Raw genomic sequence first — 15,671 nt, 5'->3', positions numbered from 1 at the left:
AATAACTATTATTAATATTAATAATAATAATAATGTAATAGTTAAAAAACCCAGTATATTTTCAAGTTAAAATACTTACAAGTACATTAGGTATCTGTCTCTTCTTTCTCTTTATGTGTGAACTACTTCAGGAGTCTCTGGTCCTCTTATTGCTTAACACTGTTAAGCACTCCCTGATGTATTTAATAATACATATGAATATATGGACAAATGTTTTGGGCAACATACACATGCCAAGAAGCTTCTGGTGCACAGTTTTCCTGCTGATGTAAATGCTATAGGAGGTTTGCATATCTAGGAAGGAATATCCAGGAGTGAAGAAAGTTTACAAAGTAATCTATTGCAACTGTAGTATCCTATTACAGTACCGTGCTCAAACTCAGCATGCTCTTTAAAACAACCCATTCTTTCACATATGTTTGTAAAGGCAGACTCCATGGCTAGGTGCTTGATTTTATACATCTGTGTCAATGGAAGTGAAAAAATATTAATTGTGGTCCGATATCTTCCACAATATGGATATCTTTTCTTCATATAGTGTATTCGTTGTATTCCCTAGAACATTTGAGCAGACCTGTCAATCTGCTACAATACATGCTACATTTACAGGAAGGATATAATAATAATAATAATAATAATAGATTGCATTTAGCGCTTTTCGGGACCCTTCAAAGCGCTTTACAATACCACTATTCATTCACTCTCACATTCATACACTGGTGAAGGCAAGCTACAGTTGTAGCCACAGCTGCCCTGGGGCAGACTGACAGAAGCGAGGCTGCCATATTGTGCGATCGGCCCCTCTGGCCATCACCAGTAGGAGGCAGGTGAAGTGTCTTGCTAAGGACACAACGACCGAGACTGTCCGAGCCGGGGCTCGAACCGGCAACCTTCCGATTACAAGACAAACACCCAACTCTTGAGCCACGATCACCCCAGATATTATGTTGATGTTTGGTAGTTCTTATTTCATTAATGTGACATCTGGACAACTACCTTCAGTTTTGATACATTACACTGATGTTGTTTAGTCCTTGAAGGCTGGAATGTCAGAGAAGAAGAAATTTTTTTTTTCTGTGCTATCAAAAATAATTGATATTTGGTGTTGAAAATAAAAATAGATTCATTTAAAGTATTATAGTTTATTAAGTACTTTTATTTACAGTTAGGTTTATTCACATCCAAAGCACATTTAAAGAACAACACTATACTAGGTAACACAGTAACAAAATTTGTAAACATAACATTTAAATATACAATACCAAAGATATATTTAATTGCTCACAAACAGGAATTACACAACAAACTAATAAACTTGATTTAGTTATAATTTACAGCCGTATTTACAAAACTGGCATTATAATACACTGTCATCAAGTCCTTCTTGAAATACTCCCATCCACACAACCAGACAGAAGTGACACACAAGAAGTATGAATCTTAAACAGCTCTCACACTATCGTCTGTCTTATGTGCAACGGTCAACGTTCAGAAAGTTCAGAAATTATGGATTTGCTAAAGCCTGGTGTGATGTTACCAAGTGCAGCCTCTAATAAGAGGTTGATCCATTCTTGTCTTTACACCCTACAACAATAACCAATCAGTTTGCTTACAAACAGCCTGTAGTAAGGGCACATCAGTGGATTTCATAAATATCCTCCCATCAGAGTTCAAGCTTTCCTCATCACTGCACATTCAGGAGACTGATCAGTGCATAATTGCCCTTAATCCGCGAACAGATTTGTAGCCATTTTACAGGCCACTGCTGAGATAAGAGCGGCTCCACGACCGCTCCCCTCCTCTGACTGGATGAAGGTGATATCAGAGTGAGGTGTTAGGTCCCTGACGACTTTGTGGAACCTGTCACGGAAACTGAGACATACAAACAATTGGTCAGAACAGTCTTCTCATCCTCATTTCTCTCACTTCCTCTTGTGTCTTTAGAAGAGCTATCTAATCATTTTTAAGTTTAAGACACAAAATCCCTATACATAAATGTGTTTTGAATCTTCTACTTTCTGCTTCTCCTGTTCACATTCGACTATTTCTTTCTTCTTTTTTTGGAGAATTGACTTTTTCTTTAGAGCAGGTAAATCTAATCTCATACAACCACATTTGCTTATATATTTAAAAGGTTTAATTAAAGTCTACACTATTCAAAAGTCTAAGAGCATTCCTTACCATGGGTGCAACTTGTAGACAGATCCATCGATGCCCACTGTGATCTTCATGGCTTCCTCGCTGCGTCTCTCCCGCATCAGGTTGACGACACCAGCGAGCCCTGTGGCGCACATGTGAGCAGAGCGAGTGGAAACACTCTCGCACACCAGACGCACAATGTCACAGTCGAGCTCTGAGGGCAGAACTCCCAGCGAGGACAGGATGTTGTAGATTTGTTTTCTATCCCCAGTGTCACTGTAAAAAAAAAAGAGAGAGAGAAACATTTACAAATTCAGCTTCTAGAGGCACAATGCAGAAAATGTAGTGTGTTGAAAATATATATATTTTTCATTTCTGGTTCCACTAAATATATAAAATTTAATAAACACCACATGTTTTCATCACATAGACTATTTAATTTTGTCCTAATGAAATACTCCATTGATAAACTCAAGTCATGATCTGTTACTTTCTTCCATCTGTTCATATGCAGATGTAATGCTTTCAGGCATAACAAATATGATCTTTTGTCATATTTTTAATTGGCAGCATTCCTTTTAAAAAAATGTTTACTCAGCCCAGGTTAGGATACTCACCTCTCCACCTGTGAGACATAGCGTGTCTCAAAGCTTCCACGTGTCTTCAGCAGCTCTGAGGCTTCACCATTAAACAGCAGGTCTTCATTTACTAGCTTCATCATAACAAGCCTCACCAGTTCACCCATGTACTTCCCACTGATAAGCTTCTCATATCTGCAGGAGATGGGGGGGGGAAGAGAGAGAGGGGGGCAATTTTAATGACGGGAAAATATTTTATGGGAGATGTGAGGGAAAACGAGGGCTAAACAGGAATGATGTATGTCATAAAACACGTGAGCAAACAACTGTGACTGGCTGGGGAAAGAATGACAATGGGTTGGGAAGGCAACGCCGAAGCTAAAGAGGCTGAATGAGGCTGAGCTCTCTGCAAAATCTCTGCATAAAAGGTAAACAGCCATTAGGCTAACAGTTACTGGCAAGCAGCAGCAGAGATAGATGATTAACCCGACGTCCCCTCCATTGAACTCATCACTGACGTGTGAGGGCTCTGGCCATTTACTACCATCCTGAGGAAAAATAGTGGGTAACTAAGCAACTGCACAGAAAGCTCAGGTGAGGGTCAGGTGAGTACTACCAGACAATGATAATGAGTTCAGAAAAAACATGTAACATGTTGTAAATGACTTCATTTACACTCCACGCCCACCACTTTAAGCCCTTCAAACAGGTGGCAGCCCTGACTGCACGTGTATTCAGTAGACGTTTGAAAATTAAAGAGCTGTGTGACGTGCATGCTATATGTTTGAACTAAATATAATGTTCTGCGTTTACTCACAGCTGCTGTCCGGGGTTAATTGAGGCTTCGTCCACCACTCTGTCGTACTCCAGTCTAAAGTCCTCTAGCTCCCCGTTGTCTCCGAAAGCCCCCCATTCTGTGTTCACACACATCCGGCCCTCCTCCCCTTCAACCAGCTCCACAGTCCTCATTTCCTCCATGTAACATGCATTGCAACCAGTACCTGGTAAGAAAACAGACCCACAAACATTATATGAATGCTCATTTCTGCAAGAGTCTAGATATGAGTCAGACTTCAGGCTGGTTGCACGTGTGCATTTACAACTTCTTACCAACAATCATCCCGACTTCACAGCTGCGATCTTCATAATAGCAGGAAATCATCGTGGCAACTGTGTCATTCACCATGGCAACCACATCCATCTCAAAGTCCTGTGTGACGATACAAAGTTTTAATTCACAGAATTAAATTCAACCACTATATCTACAGCTGTACTTTTAAGAAGAAAGAATCCTATACGTCCACCCACCCCTCGTCTCTTGATGGAGTCTCTGAGTAAACCCACAACATTGTTCCCTTCTGCACCGGAGGCCTTGAAGCCTTTGGTCCAGTTAAGCAGGATTCCCTGTGATGGTAAAAGAAAAAGAAAAAGTAAACTTTAAATGTATGACCTTTATTTTACAGTGCTTTATTTATTATACCACCACCTACCTTAAATTGACATTACTAATCTTCCTCTTTCCTTTGTCCAGAATATTCACTATCCCTTTGTGTTTTAGTCTCCACACCACTCAACCTGAGCTGTCCTTCTAGCATACTCATTTCTAATCGCGTCTTTACATCTTAAACTCTGCCACCTCCTGTCTATCGTGGTTTACATTTACCTTTTTAAAAACAGCTGAAAGAGTCATTACAGTTATTTTCTTGTATTCCTGAACAGAAAAAGTTGACTGTTATACTGTTTGTTGGCTCCCATTTGGGTATAAAAAGTGAAATCATCTCTGCTCTTCATTAATTTTTAGTTCTAAAGACATTTTGAAACATTTGTAAAATGTTTGTGTAAAATGTTTGTTTTCTTGTTTTTATGACAGGTGGTCTAATAAATAAAGAACTGTAGATAAAAAGCTTCTACAAGTCCAGCAAATAAAGGAATTGTTAGAGGTAGAAGGGTATGAGAGTAAATTCACCCACCTTGTCAATGTCCTCATGTCGTACTGGAAAGGAGAACGTGAAACCCAGAGGAAGCTTCTTGTGCTTGATGTGGTGTTTGTCCAAGAAATCTGACATACACTCTGCTATGTAGTCGAATAGCTGCAGAGATATTAAAAAGTTATTTCACAAGAGTAAAAAAAGAAATGCTTTCTTATATAGATAAATTTGAGTATTACTAACCATTTCAGCAGTTCCTGTCATGGCATCTTCAGGAATGGAGTACATTTGGTTCTTTGTTTCAACCTTGAAGCTCCTCTCTTCGTCTTCACCCACTTTCACAAGCATCACACGGAAGTTTGTGCCTCCCAGGTCCAGAGCCAAGAAATCACCAACCTCTATTGGGAGAAAACACCATACATTAGTAATCTGATTGCACATGTAGTCTTTCACTGCTACATTAAACTTAAGTTCACATAGGAAAGACTTCATCTAAACACTGGCAATCCTCTCTTTCAGAAGTCATGACCCACCTGATCCTTCAGGGGTGGAGCAGACATAAGTTGGAAGCATTTTAACGCTAGCCTCTTCATGTGTCTCCAAACGCAATCCTCTCTCCATTTCACGCCGCATCCTCTTCATGATCTCTTTCAGGTCTTCTTTATTCAGCCTGAACTCGGACAGGATCTGGTCCACCTGCATTCAGAGGAGAGATGAAGTAGGTGAGAACCATTTTACACCATATTATAAACACCGGACAGAAACTTTAACAGGAACAAAAGAATCACAACACCGGAAATTTGCTGACTACAAATCTTACCACGATGACTTTATCAACCACAGAGTCGTAGCTACTAGGCAACTTCACCATCTGGTCGAGTTGAACGCTGACACAAGGCATCTTCACAGGCTTAACAAAAAATTCGCTTGCGTGTGTTTTTAGGAGTTTGGTGAGTGTGAGACCACCCAGTGTGTGTGTGCAGAGTGAGTGAAGTGTGAGTACCACTGAACGATCCTCCGCTGCTTTTATTCTCAGGTGAAGGGGGCTGGACACACCAAATCCTATCGCCCTCCCCTGCCCACCCTCACCCCATCTGGCCATAGAAGTGCAAACATACACAAACGCCCACATGCACACAAAGAGGTATAACCTCTGGGCAAAGTTATAAAATGGTTTGACCTTGTTTCTCAAGATATCTTTCATGACGTGTTCATTTTATTGCAAGAAGACAAATTTTAACATGTTTTTTTTATTGGCATAAGATTTTTAGTGTTATATTTTTTATTTAGTTAGAAGGTTTTGGGTTATTTGTTTTGTTTTGTTTTTGCTTTAAATTCAGTTTAGTTTAGTGGTTTGGCTTGTTTTAGTGTTTACTTGTTGATTTTGTTGTATTGCTATTGGTGATATTTTTCAGACTTTTATATTTAAAAGCAAGATGATGCAATACAACAACGCCAGCAGGCAATCACATAGACATCTGCATTTATTTAAATGGCTTCGTAAGCAGTAGTAATTGCTTTAATAGTACAAAATCTTTTGTTAATTTTTATTTCTAAGTCTAGTCTAGTTTTAATTTTTACTTTTGACTGCTGTGTTTTAGTTCAGCTAAAGTTTAGTTAGAGTTTATTATAATGACTACGCTGATAGAAATAGTCAGATATGACATTTTGCCTTTACTCTATTTCTACAGAGGCTCTATCCTGACTCAGTATACATTCATATTTTATTAATCAGTTATTTAAGTACATAATCACAATAAGATTATTTTTATTTAATAAACATTAGGGCTACCACATAATTTTAATCTAATTCTGATTTTGAGCACTGAATATGTTTTAATGTTGTTCGCCTTTGTGGTTTTCAGACTTCACAAAAAAGCCTGAAAACTCTTAAAAAATGCATTTTTGTTAAATTAGGTCATAACAACATCACAACAAACGTGATCTCCCAGTAATATTATGTGATTTGTTAGGTTGAGGAACTCACTATCCATTAATGTTAAGTTTTAGGTTTGCAGGGTTATTTGTTACTTTTATATACCGAATTACTTTTAGCCTCAATCTATTTTAGAATACATTTTTTTTAACATGACATGTCAACTAACCCTGTGGCCCAAACTTATAATTGATTTTTCTTTTAGAAGAACACCATGCAAAGCTATGGGGTTGCTCAATGTTGGACCTGAAAGATACTCTTATGTTTGCGAAACTGCAAACATGCCGAAATTAGAAATAAAAAGGGATGAATGACCTCCAAAACTTAAAATAGCACGCTAGAGGTGAAGGTCTCCTCTGCTTATCAGCTTCAACAGTTTACCTGTCCAGAGGTGAGAGCTTTTTTTAGCTCTGACCTTTTTCTCTAATAGTTTGCTGGACCTGAGTTCAGATTTTTTTTTTAGTAATGGCCTTGATTTTTGAAGGATCAGCATCAGTACTGTGAGATAAGTAAACCCAAAGAATGACTTACTTTCAAGTTTGAATAGTCATAACTGTGCATGTTATATATATATATTTGTTGTTTTGGTATAACTATACAATGCTTAAAAATGAATAAAATAAAAATAATAAAATAAAATTACAACTTGTTTCTATCAGGTGGGATATCTGGTATGTTTTTAAACTTTGGTCTCTTACATCTGACACATTTCTTGAAAATTTTTTGAAGTTCTCAGCACTGAATGTGCATATACCAAAACAGTTCATACATGCGGTAGTTTGCCATAGTAAACCTGCAAAATGCTGCAACTTCAAGTGAAGTATTGCTATCAGAATGACATGTTCCTTTGGCATGAGGTCAACCAGAGTGGTCCAAATGTTAAGATGTTTTGTCAGTGCTCTGATTTAAGTCTTGTCTTGTTATGTCTTCCCTGATGCCAAATATAACCTCTAACAGACTTCTTTATCAAAGTGGATGGTCTTCTGATGCTGAAAGCAAAATGACATTTGCATTCATCTGTATGTAACATGAGGGAAAACATGTCTTGATGTATGCTCGATCATCCAGGTAAAAAAATCCCAGAAAGTTGATTCTGTTTATCTGGACATAACGTTTTCAGTGGGAGAGACGTTTCGTCGCTCATCCAAGTGACTTCTTCAGTCTCAGCTGAATGCAGGTTTCCCAGCAATATAAACAGTACATTTGCATAATGAAACTAGCACCACTGATAAACAATGGTTGGAAAAAGCTGCAGTCAGTCAAGACTAAAGTAGTCACTTGGATATGTGATTAAATGTTTCTCCCACTGAAAACACTACGTCCAGAAAAACAAAACTTTGTGGAATGAGGGAAAAACTAATTTATTTTACTGCAGTGGTCACACAACACCTTAAATGTAGTTACAACAAAAGCTAAAAATGTTACACAGATATTACTATTAATACCTAAAAATCATAACTATGTTTACAGTAACAAATCTGTGCTGGAACTCACTGGATTCCAGCTGGCTTGGCCACAGATTCTCACCAACCTCTCCTTCACAAGAAGTTGCTGTACTGTAATAATTTTAAATGTGAAGAAAAATTTAGTGCGTCTTCTTTCTGCTGTCTTCAAGTGTCATTCAACTGAGCCAAAGCCACCGAGGAAGCACTAACGTGTTTGTGATGTGTCTGATTTTTACTTGATTTTCACCAGCTGGTATGTGTTTGACCGATTCTGCTAATAAAACAATATGATATTTTAAAGGGGGTGGGGGGGGTTAGCAGTTTGTTTAGTCTGTGTCCATTTACAGGGAGAAATTGAATGTGTGCCAAGTGCTTGTCAATAGATGATTATCCAGTTAATTTAACATGTGGCCTGTTTGCACAGAAGCCTGCCTGAATGGATCTCCAGCTGTCTCTCGCAAAGTAAACTTCAGAGACTGAAGCAACTGTGTTGTTCGATTACACGAAAAGAAACGCAAAGATCTGTAGCGTTATAGTGTATTACTACAAACTGTACATCAAGGACAATTCATTTGTTTAACCATGTTCATCAAAAAATTAGTGCAAGGAAATTGAAATATTTTAGCTCCGTCTTATCACGTTTTCTGTATCCAACTGTAGCCATGATACAACAGATACTTAGAAGATAGTCATGCATTTATTTACCTTTTGCCATTAATAGTCCATTTATAGTCTAAGATCATATCATTGATATCAATATCATTGAATTGAGAACTATACTGTAGCTATACCCTTATTCTAAAAGTCAGAGCATCATGTAATATGGAAACCTCTTTAGTTTACTGTCATGATTATGCATATATTAATCTATCTGGAATGCATCTGTTCAGAAATTTATTTGATCACATTAAAATTTTGCAGATAGCTAGATTTAAAAACAAACAAAGAACTACTTCTTTACCTTTTCCATCGTATGACAATGATGATTAAATCCCAAGTGTCCTGCCGACCATTAGTCTTGGAGGTGGAGGTTTCCTCCCTTTATGAGTTTTGATGATTCCCAAGTTGTTGCTCTTATGTTGTTTTGCCTCGGCATAGGTGCATGAAAGGCCCAACCATTATTATGTCCCCAGCATTAGGTCTACATAATGCTCAGCAGCAGCTTGAAACCACATTTACATATCTGCAGTTTTTCTGCTTTCAAAGTTGTCAACAGAAAAATAAAATCTGCAGGCGTCCTAAAAATCTTAAATAACTATTGAGAATTTCTTCATTCTTGCAGATATTTTTGGCGGAAAGAATAAAAACTAAGAATTTGTCTTAACTCTTGCACACGGTAAACTCAAACCTTCATTGATAAATAGCCTAAATTACATCCTAAAGAATATGTATGGGAAAAAATGTAGTATTAATTTCTGCTATCTACATATGTATCTACCTATTACACACATAAATACTACATATTTTAAATATTCAAACATTTGTTTCTAGGCAAAAACCTATGGACGTCTTCATTCTTGTTAGCGGTTCCAGTTAATATCCACGCAATGACTATGCCATCCAAGAGTCAGTTAAACAAGAACAACAAGACAATAAATTATCCAACCAAACCTTTGTCGCATTGATAAATCCTTACATCTTTAAGCAAAAATGGAGAAAAATATGAAAGCAACCTCTAGTTTGTAGGCAAACTTCTCACTGACAGTATCTCAACTCAAACAAAATTAGTTCCAGGAAAAGAAACCTCATTTCTCCCTTCAGTGCAGCTGACGATCATCAGATTCACCTAAATACTTACTGGTTTCCATGCCAATAGGATTTCAATGTGTCACCAAGGAAATGAATAACAGGCTCACATCTGACATGGAAAACACTTACTTACACTGAGTTAAATGCCCAGGAGGAAATTGCTAAATGGAGCAAGATTACCAGAGAAAACATGAATTGAGGTTGCCATAAAACAGCTGAATGTTAAAATAGTTTTGGGGTTTTTAGGTTCGTTTGTTTTTTACAGATTAAGGACAAAATAATAATAATAATAATAATAATAATAATAATAATAATAATAATTCTACAATTAGTATAAAAGCATATTAAATATCAATAAATATGGTTGAAATGTTGAAACATATCACCATTTAAACCAGTTATTACAATCTCATAATCCTGCTAATCTAAACCGATAAAAATGAGATTTGCTGCATCCAATAATGTACATAGATGACAAATAAATATGAAATTTTATTCCTTTTAAGGCTGACTGTTATCCATTCGTGTGTCTAAGATTTACCTCCGTGTAAATACGTTTATATTAGGTAGATATAATATCGCTTTGAATCTGGCAATCAACCGGAACTCTTAGCACAGCGGTGTGCGTGTTTCCAGCGGAGTGAATGTCAGATTGCACCGTTTGGGGACCGTGACGTGGTGATTGGTCACTTTAAGTTCATGTTAAAAACTGTTAAGTTAGCGCTAACTATACTGTGACTAGGTTGGTGGACGTGTTTCGTGAATACCTACGAGTTTTATTTTAATACGGAATTGGACTTTTTCTGTCTGTTTTTACTGGAATCAGACGGTTTGCGATAGTTTTAGCTGGTAAGTTAGCCGAGGCCTGCCTTAGAGTAGATAGCAGCTGGAGCTAATCTGATTAAATTTTGTAATTTTCTTAACAAGTTTAAAACTTGAATCAACTTCTTTGCAGTCTTTGCTTTTCGCCGTCAGTCAGCCTGTTAATCCCATCTGTAAGGAGGGAAAATTGTTAATCTAAGATGACTGTGGCTGAGAGTAAACAGTTAGCCTACAAGCTTTTATCTAGGCGGCGACTGCTTTTGCTGCGAGCTTCACATCGTTGAAGTTTCCCTTTTTTTGTTAGCAGGGAAGCTAGTTAGCTGAGCCGGATAAAGGATAATGCTCTCATGTGATTGTTCTTGTGTTATCAGGACTGTGTAACTGACACACGAACCGGTGGCAATATGAAGCTCTACAGTCTCAGCATCCTCTACAAAGGAGCGACCAAATCCAATCTTCTCAAAGCGGCCTACGACCTGTCCTCCTTCAGTTTCTTTCAGCGCTCCAGGTGCGTCTCACTAACGAAACGAAACAGTTTTTACTGTAGTTTACTGACCTGTGCCTCACACATCACGGGGTAGTATTTATTTCACTATTAAGTGTTTCCTTCTCTACACTAAGTATTGCTTTGGTTTGTTTAGCATTCAGGAGTTCATGACCTTCACCAGTGCCTTGATTGTTGAACGAACATCTCAAGGAACCCGTGCCTCTGTCAAAGAACAAGGTAAACAGATTTAGAGTGTTTTAGGTGTGGCCCTGTGATGCAGTGATTAGTGCTGTTGCATCAGAGAGGACCCTACAGATTCAGGGTAACCTTTTGCCAAGTATCCTCCTACAGTGGTATTGGTATAAAAGGCTGCACATTAGTCGCTTACATGGATAACTAAAGACTATCACAGATCTCAAAGGAGATCTGTTATTTGATATATAACAGTTGTGATTTGTAATATCATAAAAGAATGACTTCCTGCAGTGTCCTGTGTCACAGCAGGGCAGAAGGAGATTTCTGCTGAAAAGTGATTTGATGTTTGACAGGGAAATTGTGATGGGGCTGTAACATGTTCTCTGGCCTGAAAATGGACATTTTAAGTCAAGTTTAAACAGTTATAGATAATAAAGTAAAATGTAAGCTGTCTCAAAACAATGACACTAAACATTTCCTTGTTCCTGGAGTACACAGACTGCTTTTCCCCTCTTCAATTTCATGCAGGCTGAATCATCATATCATGTGACATGGACTTTAACAAATGTCATTACAGAATTATGCTTCATAATCAGTGTGTGTTGTTTGTTTGTTTTTATTTTGGGAGTCTTATGGAGAACATTTTGCTAAATTGTATTTTAATAAGATTTTTTTATTCTTTGGCCCTTCTTCAATGCACCAGTAGACACAGTCGTTTTCCTTTACAATAAGATCGGGTGAACATTGTTCTGATAACAACAAACCTTGCTCCTTTTTTTTTCTTTCAGAGTACCTGTGCCATGTGTATGTGAGAAATGACAATTTGGGTGCTGTAGTCATCGCAGATACTGAATATCCACAGAGAGTCTGTTTCACATTGCTTGACAAGGTGGTTTATATATTTTTAAAATATATATATATTATGAGACTTGTTGTTGATTTCAATATTGACATTGTTTTGTTTTTTTAGGTATTAGAGGAGTTCTCTAGGCAAGTGGACAGTATAGACTGGCCTTCTGGTAATCCTGACACCATTAACTACAAAGCCCTTGACATTCACCTCTCTAAATACCAGGTCAGTTTGTTTTACTTCTCAGAATTTATGTTAACGAAAGATCTGATAGTCTATGACTGCAACTAGACTGTTTGTGTGATTTTAAAAACAATATCTGAAGGACTCCATAATCACCAGATTCTCACATCATTTGGCCGAATTTACTTGTATAGTGCAAAATGCATCTACTTGATAGCTGGTTGTATTTTTGTATTTGTCCACAGAACCCCAGGGAAGCTGATGCAATGACCAAAGTGCAGGCAGAGCTGGATGAGACAAAGATCATTTTGGTAAACCACCGTTCATACATAAATCAAAGTAGAAAAGTGTCCACATTAATTTATACTCAAATTTTGCATTGCATGAGAACACAGAAAGAGATGATGGTCTCTTAAAACAAATTTTTAATACATGCTTTCAATTACATCAGAAATCAGATGTGTTCATAGTTATTCCTTATCCCTCTGGAATGCAGATGGAAAAGCCATCACAACTTATACCTTACTAAAACTTAGGAATGAAGCACAAAAAAGCATTTTTTTGTTCCTTTTACATTCACATTTTTGTTCTTTAGACATTTAATAACTTCTCTGGAGTTAGACATACCATGGGTATGTTGAACTCGTTTCATAGCTTAGGGTCCAGATTGGCAAGGATTGGAAAGGTTTGCATTTGGACTTTATGTTATCCTGTCATCTGACAAAATGTAATGGATTGAAAGGCAACTTTCTCTTATTAACTGCAATTTTTTAACCATATTGGGCAATCTACTTAACTAAAACCAAGTTGTAGTCTTTCTGTTGTTTCATAAATAAATATTTTGTTGTCTGCAGCACAACACCATGGAAAGTCTGTTGGAAAGAGGAGAGAAACTGGATGATCTTGTGGCAAAGTCGGAGCATCTGGGAAACCAGTCTAAAGCCTTCTACAAGACCGTAAGTGTGAATGACTCACCTTATTGACATTATGCTAAATTTCAAGACTGTACGCTGAATTTACTAAGCAGGGCAAACTATTTGCATATTTTTTTGTGTTTAACCTTCAGGCAAGGAAACAGAACTCTTGCTGTGAAATCATGTGATGTCGCTGCCTCGTCCTTCTTGGACATGCCTCTCTATCTCTGCCTTTCTGCTTTTCCTACAACTCCCATCACCCACCTGCCACCAGCTCTCAACCAAGACAGTTCAGAGGCCGTCAAATCCAAGATGGGACACAGAGAAGAGAGCAAGAAAGGATGGCCAGTCTGAAATGCGACCTCTGCGGATTGTGACTGATGGGGGCTGAAGGAGTGATGGGGTTTGGTCAGGGGGGAAAAGTAATATGAATTATTTTTAACCATTGAAAAGGTAAACATCTGTGCAGTTTTTCAGTACCAGCCGGAGACATAAGTGTGACGTCATGTATTGGTGATGTGTCGTTAAAATGTCTTCAAACCATTTAATGTTATTTTGATTGAATCAGATCTTGACAGTCTGGTCTCCACTCTTAAAATTTGAAGTAGTATTAACCATGGTTATGCTGCTGCTTCATGGCAACTCTGACAATCCCACAGTCTTATCTCTGTTCATTCAGCGTGTCAGCATTGCAGTTCAGTCCTTCTGTGCCCACAAGGTGGCCCTGCTCATTCACTTTATGGTTTCATGAACCTCAGTGCTGAGGTCAGTAGAAATACTCTAAAATGAGCCAAGACAGCAGATGGCTGTTTTGACATGTGATATCTGCTTAGACAGAGATTTTTAAACTTCTCTTCTGTACAGGGTTCGGTTACATAATTTCTTTCTTGTTGAAATCGTTAACATTCCCACTTTGGATAACTGCTTTGTTAAGTGATGATGAAAATGCTTGAAGCTAATGAGAAGTCGGAGATTAGATATAAAATGTATAACGATGTTTGCCATAGATGCAGCCTTATTACAGTGTGACTAACATGAAACCCGCTGCCGTGTTTGCACTCATTTACGATGTGTACCGTAGCCATGCTTTTCATACTGATATCCCACACACAACACTTAATCAGGTTTTTGTGTTTGGACAACTTGTACATCTGTCTGTAATCCCTCTGGGATCACTGGCATTTTACCACCTTTTTTTTTTTTTTTGACAATGGTGATTCTGGGTAACCTCAGGTGCTCATGCACTCTCTGCCCTGTTATTGTGTGCTGGTCAAGTTTCGATTAAATTAAGTTTAAAGCGAGAGCAAACAATTGTTGACTAATATTTTAGACCCCACTTACTTTAAGACACTCCATGACCGACGCTGTTTGACTAGAGGAGCTTTGTTTTTTCTTTTGGTGGTAGGGGTAGAAAGTTCATTCTTCAGGAAGATATGCCTTTGGTTGTGCATTTTAGATGTTTCTCCATGCTCTTGTCTGTTGTATGTGTGTGTCTGTGAGTGTGAGTGATTTTTGTGAAATATACCATCCGGCTTCAGGCTCTATTAATGCTGAGTGCGTGCATGTGTGTGTGTGCTCTGAGGGTTGTATGTGTGATCTGGAGTTGCTCTTTCTGCTTTTACAGTGTAAACCTTTGTGCAATATCTGCAGACTGTTTGTGTGATTCTCTTTAATGGAGAGAAAAACAAATATTTCTCATAAATTAACTTTTGTGTATATTCTATTCGTATGACTAATTCCCATATGAAGCTTGTCCAGGGTTGTTTCTGGCAAATTTGTTTAATTTCTTTCTTTTTTTTTCTCCCCTGCAATTTTCCAATTAACAAGTTGAATTTGATTGTCTGTCTGATCTGTGGAGTTATGCTGTGGCTATTTGCAGGTCAGGTCTTACTCTGACCAGTGTATTAAACGGTCTGCATTAAAAATATTTTGGTCAAGATGTGGTCTTCAAATTCAAAACGGAGACTTCTGATAATAAATGAATTTTCTGTCTGTGTTAACGTTTTGTTTTTGGAACACTGACTTGTTCAAACACTGTTTGCAGAACATGTAATCTTGCCTAGATAAAAAGCAGAGTGTTTTGCTGTGTCCCATGTCCTTATTGTTTTATCTATCCGAGTGGAAGTGCGTTTATCAGGGTGAATGTGGTGGCAGGAAAACATTGTATACACTCACTGAAAATCAGTAGTCCTGCTGCAAATATAATTATCTTGGATCAGCATACTTTTGCGATATGTGACTGCTTTCTTCCTGCAGGAAGTTGGGCCGATCTGGCGCCTCCTTCACTTGCTGTAGGAAATGTAACTTTAAAGAAATGTTAAAAGCCCCCCCCCCCCCCAAAATAAAGCAATTTTTAACTCCATTTTAATTTCTATAGTTACTTTTAATTGGCTACCTCTTTGTGTGTCACCAGCGTCACACAAAGCCAAGAACAGTGAAACAACT

The 15,671-nt window shown here is 37.8% G+C and overlaps 2 protein-coding genes across 4 annotated transcripts; one reads left to right on the top strand and one right to left on the bottom strand.

Moving 5' to 3' along the window:
- Nucleotides 1-1,126: 1,126 nt before the first annotated feature.
- Nucleotides 1,127-9,028, bottom strand: gck (glucokinase (hexokinase 4)). 2 transcript variants are annotated; one of them, XM_087849278.1, is made up of 10 exons: nt 8,988-9,028; nt 5,179-5,341; nt 4,889-5,043; nt 4,688-4,807; nt 4,026-4,121; nt 3,828-3,927; nt 3,535-3,718; nt 2,757-2,912; nt 2,182-2,415; nt 1,127-1,872 (listed from the first exon to the last, which is right to left on the bottom strand). In XM_087849278.1, the coding sequence occupies exons 1-10, from the start codon at nt 8,994-8,996 to the stop codon at nt 1,725-1,727; spliced, it is 1,365 nt and encodes a 454-aa protein (XP_087705404.1). In that variant the 5' UTR covers nt 8,997-9,028; the 3' UTR covers nt 1,127-1,724. The 2 variants fall into 2 exon arrangements, with proteins under 2 accessions (XP_087705404.1, XP_006790039.2); XM_006789976.3 differs by lacking the exon at nt 8,988-9,028 and adding an exon at nt 5,466-5,603.
- Nucleotides 9,029-10,398: 1,370 nt separating this feature from the next.
- Nucleotides 10,399-15,314, top strand: ykt6 (YKT6 v-SNARE homolog (S. cerevisiae)). 2 transcript variants are annotated; one of them, XM_087849277.1, is made up of 8 exons: nt 10,399-10,453; nt 10,969-11,105; nt 11,239-11,321; nt 12,068-12,168; nt 12,250-12,354; nt 12,558-12,623; nt 13,167-13,268; nt 13,379-15,314. In XM_087849277.1, exons 2-8 carry the CDS (start codon nt 11,002-11,004, stop codon nt 13,412-13,414), a joined length of 597 nt encoding a protein of 198 aa, XP_087705403.1. In that variant the 5' UTR covers nt 10,399-10,453; nt 10,969-11,001; the 3' UTR covers nt 13,415-15,314. The 2 variants fall into 2 exon arrangements, with proteins under 2 accessions (XP_087705403.1, XP_006790038.1); XM_006789975.3 differs by having other exon boundaries at nt 10,428-10,624.
- The last annotated feature ends 357 nt before the right edge of the window (nt 15,315-15,671 follow it).

Source organism: Neolamprologus brichardi, chromosome 12 (genome assembly GCF_056152115.1).
Source record: "Neolamprologus brichardi isolate AB-2024 chromosome 12, ASM5615211v1, whole genome shotgun sequence".
NCBI lineage: Eukaryota > Metazoa > Chordata > Actinopteri > Cichliformes > Cichlidae > Neolamprologus > Neolamprologus brichardi.
This window is presented reverse-complemented; position numbering and strand designations above follow the sequence as displayed.